Genomic DNA, 12,345 nt, shown 5'->3' on the forward strand with positions numbered 1-12,345 from the left:
ATCAGACCTTCTCTTTGGGAAATAAAAGCCAACAGGAAAACCAGGAAAAAAAAGAACAAACTACAACTGCTCTTTATTACTCATAATACTTCTATGCAGATTCCATCATTAATAGTGTGGTATAGTCCTTCTAGCCTTTCGGATGCAGAGCTGAGATACTGTTTTGTATACTGCCTTTGATCTTGTTACATTTTTTAAATTGTAAAATATATTATTTAATTCCCCCAATAGTTATTGAATTAATTGAATACTATGCACCAGGTGCGATTCTAGGTGCTTGGGATATACCAGTGAACAAAAACAGAAAAAGAGAAAAAATCCCTTCACTTGTTATTCTGGTCAGAATAGACAAACAGTAACCAACAAACATAATCAATAAATTACGCAGTCTGTTGAAAGGTGATGTTGTCTCTGGAAGAAATAACAAAGCAAGGATAGAGCCTAGAGATATTTCTCTATCTTTTTTTGTTCTTAAACAGCTGCATGGTATCTTATTGTGCAGATGAACTAAAGTTTACTTAATGAACGGAGAGGTGCTATTTCTTATTAATTTTTTTTTTGGCTGCATCACACAGCATGCAGGATCCTTAGTCCCCTGACCAGGGATCGAACCCGTGCCCCCTGCAGGGGAAGCACGGAGTCTTAACCACTGGACTGCCAGGGAAGTCCCGAGAGGTGCTTTTTTAAAAAAAATTTATTTAATTAATTAATTTATTTTTGGCTGTGTTGGGTCTTCATTGCTGCATGCAGGCTTCTCATTGCAGTGGCTTCTCTTGTTGCAGAGCACGGGCTCTAGGTGCGTGGGCTTCAGTAGTTGTGGCACGCGGGCTCAGTAGTTGTGGTTCACGGGCTCTAGAGCGCAGGCTCAGTAGTTGTGGCACGCGGGCTTAGTTGCTCCACGGCATGTCGGATCTTCGTGGACCGGGGCTCGAACCCGTGTCCCCTGCATTGGCAGGCAGATTCTTAACCACTGCACCACCAGAGAAGTCCGAGAGGTGCTATTTCTGCCAGAGAAACCCAATACTGCTTTACTCTGTGGATGATCAGTGATACACACATGCAAAATGGGTCATTTTCTTAAACATGGAAATCTGACCCGGGGAAGCCCATTCCCATTAGGAGTGGCTAAATGTCCACTTACCTTGACTTTTTCCTCCAACCTTCCCAAGCGAATATTGCCTTCAATGATTTTGTTGAGAACTCCATGCTTCTCACTTTCTAAACATTTAGCCTACAGAGTAAAGTGAAAAGAAAAACAATGGGCTCTTAGTTTAACAGGAAAATTAAAATAATAAAACATCTTCTGCTGAGAGTATTACTACAAAGAGTATTACCATTCTGCCACCCGTCCTGGCCTGACACCTCTCCAGCCCCCCACCTCCAGATTCCTATCCCCTGTGTGAGGGCTGTGGGCAGAACTTGGACCAACAGCTGAGGAGGGCAAGAGCCGGGAACGGCAGTCTGGGCGCCCCTTCTGGGTACAACTGGAAAATCTGAGCCCCTCAAACAAGGGGGATGTGAGCTTCCAGGACACTTCTCTATTCTTGGGGAATATACCATTCCTTCCATCATATCCAAGGAACAACTGCCAACATGCAAATAAACTTCTCACTGGACTATCTGAATAATTAACAAAACTAAGGATAACTTGAGATGAACACACAATGCCATTCTCCAAACCAAATGTGACGGGCAGTAGATCAAAGAGGGATGTCACTGAAGTGGAATGATTTAGATTAATATCCAGATGGGACATGGACTACTACACACTATAAATTAACCATTTCAAAAGGTAAAATTTTTTAAAAAAGTAAAGGTGAGCATTCCTTCTAAGGTAGTACAGTAGTGACAAGTGAGTTTCTAGAAAGGAAAACTAAGACCCAGGGAATTAAACTTGCTGCAGGTCACACGGAAACCCATCCTAAAGGGATTTGAAATGAAGATGCCAGTATCAATAAATTACTATATAGGGGGCTCTCACAAGGCCCAGGAGACCAGGACAGGGTAAGGTGAGGGTGCACGGCCAACAGTCCCACGACAGGGCAGAGGCAGCCAGTACCACCCCCGAACCCCAGCTACAGAGGCTGGTCTTGGGGCTGCCAGGGGCAAGGAGCCTGCAGGGCCAAGGGGACAGCAGTCCGTGTGCACACTGAGGTCCCTCATGGTGGGTGGAGCCAGGGCAGGCTGAGAGCAGCTCCCCCCGCATCTGGAGGGTCTGAAGATTCTAAATCTGAGCCTGGTTTTCAGGCCATAAATAACAAAGGTCAAGGCGGGAGAAGAGAACACATTTTATTAATAGTCTGTTGGCTTAATCTGTAACTTTTAAGTATTTGGACAAGCAGTATATGGCCTCCATTTGTGTGTCCATCCTGGGTCCACAAATACGAGGAGTGAGCCTAAGGGGACCGTCTGATGGTCGAGGAGGCTCTTGACTTCATCATGGGAGCCTGGGATGCTCTCTGGCCCAAACAGGAGGTACAGGGCCTGCCTCCTGGGGGAACGAGCATGTCCTACCCTGTACACAAGATGGTCCTGACACGAGGCAGCCAGGTTCCCATGAGTGCTTGCTGGATGAGTGCGCTTGCTTGGCACTTTCCATTTTTCAACAAGCTTTTGTGTTGCCCTCGATATCCCAGTGGGTAAGCCCAGGAGACACAGCAGAAGAAGAAATGGGCACTCAGCACTGGTACAGAACATGCCAGAGACTTCAGCACTTGGGTTGGGATAGCGACCTCTCAGGAGGGGACTACCACTGGTTCAGGAGGTCTGAATGCTTTTAAGGGTCCTACCATGGCATGTCAAAGTCAAATTGCCTCTAAAAGACTCGGGGAAGGGCTCAGAAATCACCAGTAATGTATAGCCACACTTACCATGCTCCTACCAGCAACTACTATAATTTAAAAAAAAATTTGTAACATTAATATAAGTGCAAAATGGAGTCTCAAGACTGGCTTAATTAGCATTTCTTTTATTACAAGTAAAGATCAACATTTTGCCCCAAGAGCTGTATACTATTTATATGTCCTCTTATGTAAACAATGGCTAAAAGCCTGTGTCCATTTTCCTAAGGAGGAACTTAACATCTTTCTAACAGATGGGAATAAGCCTGTGACACATCCTGACAGACTCTCTGCCCCTCAATCACCCTGAGGAAGGGTGGAGTTACCTCCAAGTTGGCTGATTTCTGACCCTTACAGAAAGCCTGCTGGGCTCTTGGAATGACATGCATTAAATTATTACTTCTAATCCTATGCCACCAGAGATTTGCAGCACTGCTTAAAGAAACATGTTTAAATGTACATAAGCAATATGTATTCAAAGTAGAAAAATCACAAAATGCAGATAGGTAAAAAAGATTTTTAAAAAAATCACCTGTCATTTCACCATTTGGAGATACAGTTATCTAACTCACTGTTATATTTTGTGGTAAATTCTATCAGACTTTTTTCAACACATAGCTTGGCACAGCATCTGTCTCCTTTAACTGCACAACCTGCTGTAGACATCTTTTAAAATCAGCGTGGAGATGTGAGATCATGCCCACAGCATCACTCTTGCTGGCTGAGCAGCGCTCCACCATCAAGGGCAGGGGTCCCCAACCCCTGGGCCACAGACTGGTACTGGTCCACAGCCTGTTAGGAGCCGGGCTGCACAGCAGGAGGTGAGCGATAGGCGAGCGAGCGAAGCTTCGTCTGTATTTACAGCCGCTCCCCATCGCTCGCACTACCGCCTGAGCTCCGCCTCCTGTCAGATCAGTGGCGGCATTAGTTTCCCATAGGAGCGCGAACCCTACTGTGAACTGCGCGTACGAGGGATCTAGGCTGCACGCTCCTTATGAGAATCTATTGCCTGATGATCTGAGGTGGGGCTGAGGTAGTGATGCTAGTGCTGGGGAGCGGCTCTAAATACAGATTATCATTAGCAGAGAGGTTTGACTGCACAGACACCATAATAAATCAGTTGCTTGCAGACTCATATCAAAACCCTATCAGTCAGTGGCAAGTGAAAACAAGCCCAGGGCTCCCACTGATTCTGCATTATGGTGAGCTGTATAATTATTTCATTATATACGACAATGTAATAATGATAGAAATAAAGTTCACAATAAATGTAATGCGCTTGCATCATCCCGAAACCACCCCCCCCCACCCCAGTCCGTGGAAAAACTGTCTTCCATGAAACCGGTCCCTGGTGCCAAAAAGGTTGGGGACCGCTGATCTGGGGACCACCAATAATGGACTCAATTCCCTTCCTCAGGACTGGTGCTACTAGAAACAATGTGGGATGAGTACCCCTGGAGCTACCTCTTTGTGCCCTTCAAACTGTGTCATTGGGATGAACTCTATTTAACCTGTCTAGGATTCTTACGTTTCATCTTCAAACAGGGACTACCTTAAGACAACTTTACAGAGAGGATATAAAGATGCACCTGTGTGTGTAATAGAGGCCTTATGACTACTGTTCCCAGTTGAATGGACTGATTCCGTGAGTTTACCTTCTAAAATATCATTTGCCAGTATTTAAAAGTTTGGGTTATTTGCCTTTCAAAAATGTTTTTCACTGATGGTTGAAAAATAAAATTTTGGAGAACTTGAAAATTTATGGTTGAAATGTAAAAAGATGCAGCTTTTTATGGATCATTAAAAACAAAGACCTTTAAAATTATGTTTGCATATTAACTTGCAGCATACTTGAAGTAACTGAGGAAACTTACCAAATACATAAGATTGTCACGTTCCTGGGTTATATTCTCTGCCAGCACAACAAGATTTGCCAGGTACTGGTGAGCAGACATTTCGTTCTCCATGGCTTTTTCCACCTGCTTTTTGAAGACATCAATTTTCTTTTGAGATCTCCTAGAGAGGTCCCCCAAATGGTGGAATAAAAAATTCATTAGCCTGCATGGCCAGGGCATAGTGAATATCTGTATTATAAAAATAGCAAGCATGTTATCATTTAAGTGTATTTTGCAGCAACCTAAATCTTCTATTTAGTTTCAAGGTGAGAAGAGCTAACTGAATTTAAAGGAAGCATAATTACTGACTCCAAGCCAAGTCAATAGGAATCACAAAATGCTTAACACACTTAACAGACTAATACATATTATTCTATTAATTTTTTGGCTTGTGTTCTTTAAAAGATATTTTTGAAAAAGGAATCCAGTAATCCCTGGATTAGACTTTTGGGAAACACTTAGTAAAGAACTTCTAGAACTTGCAGAGTCCTCGGGTCAGCATTATGACTATCAACCGTAATTGAACAATAATGTTGGTCATATTTTAACGTTTTTTTTTTTTTTGCGGTACGCGGGCCTCTCACTGTTGTGGCCTCTCCCGTTGCGGAGCACAGGCTCCGGACGCGCAGGCTCAGCGGCTATGGCTCACGGGCCCAGCCACTCCGCGGCAATGTGGGATCTTCCCGGACCGGGGCACGAACCCGTATCCTCTGCATTGGCAGGTGGACTCTCAACCACTGTGCCACCAGGGAAGCCCGATGTTGGTCATATTTTATATGTTGGTATTTAATAATCTCATTTATCCCTTTCCATTTCATTGCCAATATTAGAAAAAGAAAAGATAAAGAATATGAAATAGAATATTCAATTGTCTTTTTTAACTATTAAAAAAAAAAAACAGCTTAAGAAAAAAAAACCCACCTATTTATTTTCTGTGCCTTTTCGAGTTCAGCTTCCAGCGCCTTGTTTTTAGCCGTCAGATTTTTCTTCTCTAATAGCAGGCTCTTTTTCTGCACTTGCAGGGCTGCCAACTTTTCCATCAAATCTTCCATCTCAGCGTTTTCTTTCTCTTCTTTCTTCTGCAACTGGCTGATGGACAAAAACATCACAAGCCTGTATCCAGTACACCGAGGTTAAATGAAGCAGCCACTGCCAGGCAGTGATAGCACAGCCTTCCGGCCTGGGTGGGCCCTTTGGAGGCCTCTGTGGGAGCATCGTCATCCAGTCCCTGGCAGAGCTGGTGGGGAGCTCCCAGAGGGCGGCAGAGAGGGTGTAGCTGGTACACACTGCTTTGACGGTAATGATCTAATCCCTTTTTCTGCCCACCATTTTTGCTTATGTCTGTGTGTGTATGTGTACTGTGTGTGTATATATACACACCTATTTATACTCCCTCCAGAAAGAATTTAAGACAGCTTAATTTTTTACATAGTTATAATTGCCCCTCCTTCAAATCCTAATGCTAAAACAAATTTTATTTCATACTAAAATAATTATGTTTTTCCGATAAAAGAAACAAAAACAAGGAGGGCATACAATCAATATATAATTCTGGCAAAATGATGCCTGAGAGAAGAGTTATTCCTTCACTGGTTCTCTCGGTCAATTTTCACGAAATAACTGAGACCGAATAGGTAGGGCCACACACACAAGAGGCTGCCCAGCATTCTGAGCGATGGGGTCTCCCAGGGTACCACGGGGGGTTTACTACTTCCTGGCTTGCTGGCTGGCTGGCTAGTGAACAAGCCTCACGCTGCATGTGTTTGGGGTCTGCCTCACTTGCCACACAATTTCAATGACCAGCCTCGGTTGGCTCCCTGAACACTCAGTCAGGAATTTTCCAGTTTCCACTGCTTTCTAGTTTACTACTTTTAGTTAGTCAAAGAGCAGAGGACACACCTGGACAAAACCCAGAGAGTTGGGGTTTGAATTAAACTCATCTTTTATCTTTTTTCTTTGCTGCATTTTGTTTTGAGTTTAGAATTTTATTTAAAGGTATTTTTGCCACTTACCTGACACCAAAATCAATCAGTTCACAAAATCAGTCAAAAAGTTCACAATGAAAAGCAACCAAAGACAATAGGAAATGCTGGGAAAGTGCTGGTGGGCGTGCACAGCCGCCTCAGAGAACAATATGTCAAAATCTAGAAAATGCATTTACACTAGGGCCAAACAATGCCACCTCTAGGTATGTATTTAGGGAAACCGATAAACTGTACAAGAAAGTTTACTGGGGCATTGCTTAAAGGAACAAACTTAGAAACAATTTAAACTTCCATTAATAGGCTAAGTAAAATGCAGTATTTCATATGATGGAATACCACCATGCAGTTAAAAAGAATAAACTCTAAAAAAAAAAAAAAAGAATAAACTCTCGGACTTCCCTGGTGGTGCAGTGGTTAAGAATCCACCTGCCATTGCAGGGGGCATGGGTTCGAGCCCTGCTCCAGGAAGATCCCACATGCACTGGAGCAACTGAGCCGGCGAGCCACAACTACTGAGCCTGTGCTGTAGAGCCCGCGAGCCACAACTACAGAGCCCGTGTGCCACAACTACTGAAGTCCGTGCACCTAGAGCCGGTGCTCCGCAACAAGAGAAGCCACTGCAATGAGAAGCCCATGCACCGCAATGAAGAGTAGCCCCTGCTTGCCGCAACTAGAGAAAGCCTGCACGCAGCAATGAGGAACCAATGCAGCCAAAGGAAAAAAAAAAAAAGAATAAACTCTATGTATCTATCTCAACATGGAAAGATGTTTGAAAATTGAGTATAAAAAGCGAAGATACTAAAATTATGAATTCACTTATGAACACATAAAACACACCAAAAAATACTATGTCATTCATGGATACATGTAGAAATAAAAAATAGATTGGAAACATAATTCCGAGTTTATGATAGTGATTGCTTTTGGAAAGCCAGGGAAAACAATGGGACTAAGGATGGTGGTTAAAAGGGGCTTCAGCTGTATTTCTAACAATATAGTTCTTAAAACAAACAAAAAAAGGTGGAAACAATTTGCACACACATACAAAAAGTTAACACTTAATGTTTGGTGGGAGAAATAGTTGATTAAAAAAAATTTTTTTTAATAAAATGTTTCCTATTCTATCCCTAGAGTCTCACTCCCCAGAAGAAACTTCTGCTGATCATTTCTGATTTTAGTTCCTCTGGTGAAAAACCATGACTTAAATTTTTAAACTGTGAAACGTAATACAGAAAACTATACAAACGGTAAATGCATATTTTAACAAACAATTATAGTGAACACCCACATAATTACCACACAGGTCAAGAAACAGAACACTTCTGGTACCCCAGACACTCCCATGTGTTCCCTCCCACGCCCCCAGTCATAGAGTCCCTCCTTAATCATCTCTATAGTGTCACCGTCTATCTATGCATCACTACAGCTTAGTTCAGTTTGCCAGTATTGGAACCAGATATAAAGGGAACCAAGACCCATTAACAGGTGCACAAAGGGACTATATGTACTTTAGTGCCATTACGCCTATAAGACTCACCCGTCTTTTTGTGTGGCTATAGGATATTTCATTGTATCAGTACACCAAACACTACACATTCGTTTTCCTGTTGACAGTCACTTGGGCTATATTCTGCACACACACTTGCAGGATTCTCTAGGGCAGTGCGACTCAAAGTGTGGTCCTCAGATGGATCAGATGGGCAGTCTCCAGCTGTCTGTTACTCATCCACAAGATAAGCACAGAAGTTGAGAAAATGGCTCCAAAACTTCTATAGCATTTCAACATTGCTGTGACATCTGGGCAGTCTGAGGTGAGTGCACGCACTCTGCTGAAGAGCAGCTCGGGTGTCGTCACGTTTGCAGAGAGAAGCGTGTGGTAGGGGCCGTATACTTGTCACGTGCAGCAGGAATACAGAGCAATTTATAGTTTTAAGATTAATTCATCAACTGTAACTCAAGAATACATAAAAACCAGAATTCATCTATTTCACTGAAAAATAATTTAACTATTATTTTACTGGACACACTGACCTGGATTTACGATAAAGGGTTAAAGAAGAAGACTGAAAATACAAAGACTTCTTTCTGCTTCCAGCCAAGACAGAGTTACAGAGACCAGATTTATTCAGCTAGAAAACCAGGCAAAACATAAGAAACAACAGTTTTCAGACTTTGGACAATAGGCAGTACAGGACTGTGATCCCTGAGAGGGAAATAACAAGGTGAGTACTATGACTGCTCCAGCTTACTGCCTGGCTGCAGTACAGGAAGGGAAAACCCAAACCAAACCCAGTGGACTTGCTGAGTTGAGGAGTCAGAGATCAGAGATCAGAGAGGCCAAGGCAGGTAGAAGTTGTGGGCAGAGAGGAGGGAGCGACAGGGAGAGAGGAAGGGCTCTGGAGATCTTTAGGCGGGCTCACCACCAGTCTTTGGCTGACTACTGATCTGCACATGTATGAGAGGAAACTACCTGAGGCCGAGGAAAGAACCACGAGAAACAAGGAGGCAGAATAATTCCTGACATTCACCAAGAACTGGGAATAGTGCAGGAGTCCACCGGCCAGAGTAGAAAGACCTTATCACATAAGAGAGATTGGCGATAACCCTCAGAAGGGTCTTACTGCCTTTGTAGTAGGGCTAAACTAGCCCTGACTAAAGGCTGCTTTGGGCCTACCCTAACAAAAGCAAGTTTTGAAAGAATCCAACTACTGTCTAGTAACCTAAGTGTGCACTAGGACAAAATATAACACTATTCAAAGCGATGCACTAAATCTAGCATCCAGCAACACAAAATCTACAATAGTCAATATCCAATCAAGCATGGGAATAAGCAGTAAAATAGGGTCCATGATCAAGAGGGAAAAAAATAATCAACAGAACGGATGCAGAAGTCAGAGAGATGATGGCATATAATAGAGAATAACAGCATGGGGAGGAGAGAAATGAAAACTACAAAAAAGACTCAGATGGATCTTCTAGTGATGGAAAAAAACAAGTGGAAGAGGTAAACAATACGCTGGATGAGAATAAAAAGATTAGACGCTACAGAAGAAAAGATTAGTGAACTGGAAGACAAGCAATATAAACTACCCATTTGAAGCACAGAGAGAAACAAGAGCAGGAAAAAGAAATGGACGGAGCATCAGAGGCCCATGAGACAGTATCAAGTGGTCCCAGGAGGAGAGATGAGAGAGGGAAAAATAGAAAAGAATATGGAAGAAATAACAGCTAAATTATTTCCAAATCTGATGAAAAATATATATCCACAGCCCAAGAAGCTCAATCAACCTAAAGCTGAATAAACATAAAGAAACCACACCAAGGTACATCCTAAGTAAATGCTAAAAACCAGCAACAAAGGAAAATTATTAGAAGAAGCCGAAGAGAAAAGACATATCACTGTTCAGAAGAACAAAGATAATAACCTGTGCAGATTTTCATTAGACACAATGCAAGACAGAAGGCTATAGAGAACACCTTTAAACTGAATGGGAAACAGCTCCAAAACCCAAAACCCAAAACCCGTCAACTTGGAATCTTTACCCAGTGAAATTATCAATAAAGTTTAATGATTTTTCCAATAAAAGTACTGTGAATCTTTCTATTCCTTTCTATTTGTGATGCTTTGTAGATAGCCCTTTCCTTCCTCGTTTCTTTCCCTTTTTTTGGGGGGGGGTCTTTTTCAAAATCTCATTTTCTACATACTTATTCCTACAAAGAAATACAATTGATTTTTATAAATTGACTTTGTTTCTACCAATGTTGCAAAAATTCATTATTATTTCTTTTTTTATTGAAGCATAGTTGATTTACAATGTTGTGTTAATTACTGCTGTACAGCTAAGTGACTCAGTTATACGCATATACATTCTTTTTCATATTCTTTTCCATTATGCTTTATCACAGAATTGAATATAGTTCCCTGTGCTATGCAGTAGAACCTTGTTGTTTATCCATTCTATATAAACCAGTTTGCATCTGCTAACCCCAAACTTCCAATCTATCCCTCTCCCACCCCCCTCCCCCTTGGCAACCACCAGTCTATTCTCTATGTCTGTGATTCTGTTTGTGTTTCACAGATAAGACAGGTTCATTTGTGTCATCTTTTGAATTCTACATATAAGTGATATCATAGAGTATTTGTCTTTCTGACTGACTTAGTATGATAATCTCTAGTTGCATCCATGTTGCTGCAAATGGCATTATTTTGTTATCATTTTTATGGCTGAGTAGTATGCCACTGTATATATGTACTACATCTTCCTTATCCATTCATCTGTTGTTGGACATTTAGGTTGTTTCCATGTCTTGGCTATTGTGAATAGTGCTGCTATAAACTTAGGGGTCCATATATCTTTTAGAATTCTAGTTTTGTCTGGATATATGCCCAGGAGTGGGACTGCTAGATCATATGGTAATTCTATTTCTAATTTTCTGAGGAACCTCCATACTGTTTTCCACAGTGGCTGCACTAACTTACATTCCCACCAACACTGTAGGAAGGTTCTCTCTTCTCCACACCCTCTCCAGCATTTGTTATTTGTAGTTTCTAACGATGGCCATTCTGACCAGCATGAGGTGGTACCTCACTGTAGTTCTGATTTGCATTTCTTTAATAATTAGCGATGGTGAGCATCTTTTCATGTGGATATTAGCCATTTGTATGTCTTCTTTGGAGAAATGTCTCTTTAGGTCTTATGCCCATTTTTCAATTGGGTTTTGTTGCTGTTGTTGTTGTTACTGAGTTGTATGAGCTGTTTGTATATTTGGGAAATTAAGCCCTTGAGGGTTGCATCGTTAGCAAATATTTTCTCCCATTCTGTAGGTTGTCTTTTCATTTTGTTTATGGTTTCCTTTGCTGAGCTAAAGCTTGTAAGTTTGATTAGGTCCCATTTGTTTACTTTCGTTTTTAGTTCTACTGCCTTGGGAGACTGACCTTAGAAAACCTCGGTATGATTTACGTCAGAGAATGTTTTGCCTATGTTCTCTTCTAGGAGTTTTACGGTGTCACGTCTTATGTTTAAGTCCTCAAGCCATTTTGAGTTTTATTTTTGTGTATGGTGAGAGGGTGTGTTCTAACTTCACTGATTTACATGTGGCTGTCCAAGTTTCCTAACACCACTTGCTGAAGAGACTGTCTTTTTCCCATTGTATATTCTTGCCTCCTTTGTCAAAGATTAATTGACCATAGGTGTGTGGGTTTATTTCTGGGCTCTCTCTTCTGTTCCATCGATCCGCATTTCTATTTTTGTGCCAATAACACGCTGTTCCGATTACCGTAGTGCAAAAGTCTATTATTATTTCTAATGATTTATTTGTAGATCTGTTTTCTACATATGGAATTCTATCATCTATAAATAATGACACCATTATTTCTTTCTTCCCAAACTTTATAATTTTCTTTTTCTTGCCATGTGCACTAGTTACCATTTAGTAACCAATGCTGTTTATGCTGTTTAGAAATGGTATCAGAGGGCATCTCTGCACTGTTTCCAGTCTCAATAGGAAAGCTTGCAACATTCCACCACTGAGAGTGACATTTACTGTAGTTTTATTTTTCAGCAGAACCATTAAAGAAGTTCACATCTATTACTAATACTGTTTTTAGAGTTTTTACATCTAGAT

At 41.6% G+C, this 12,345-nt stretch overlaps 1 protein-coding gene across 5 annotated transcripts in view; it reads right to left on the reverse strand.

Moving 5' to 3' along the window:
* The window catches only part of CEP89 (centrosomal protein 89), an 81,035-nt gene that overhangs the window by 10,400 nt on the left and 58,290 nt on the right, over positions 1 to 12,345 (reverse strand). For 4 of the 5 annotated variants that reach the window (XM_024734126.1, XM_024734123.1, XM_024734122.1 and 1 more), the window contains 3 exons: positions 5,657 to 5,824; positions 4,715 to 4,856; positions 1,142 to 1,231 (listed from right to left, as the gene is read on the reverse strand). In XM_024734126.1, the coding sequence (XP_024589894.1) occupies positions 1,142 to 1,231; positions 4,715 to 4,856; positions 5,657 to 5,824 (400 nt within the window). Of the gene's footprint in view, positions 1 to 948; positions 1,005 to 1,141; positions 1,232 to 4,714; positions 4,857 to 5,656; positions 5,825 to 12,345 lie in introns of those variants that run through there. The other variant, XM_024734125.1, reaches the window with a different exon arrangement.

This window comes from Neophocaena asiaeorientalis, unplaced genomic scaffold, assembly GCF_003031525.2.
Source record: "Neophocaena asiaeorientalis asiaeorientalis breed wild unplaced genomic scaffold, Neophocaena_asiaeorientalis_V1.1 scaffold280, whole genome shotgun sequence".
NCBI classification, from domain to species: domain Eukaryota; kingdom Metazoa; phylum Chordata; class Mammalia; order Artiodactyla; family Phocoenidae; genus Neophocaena; species Neophocaena asiaeorientalis.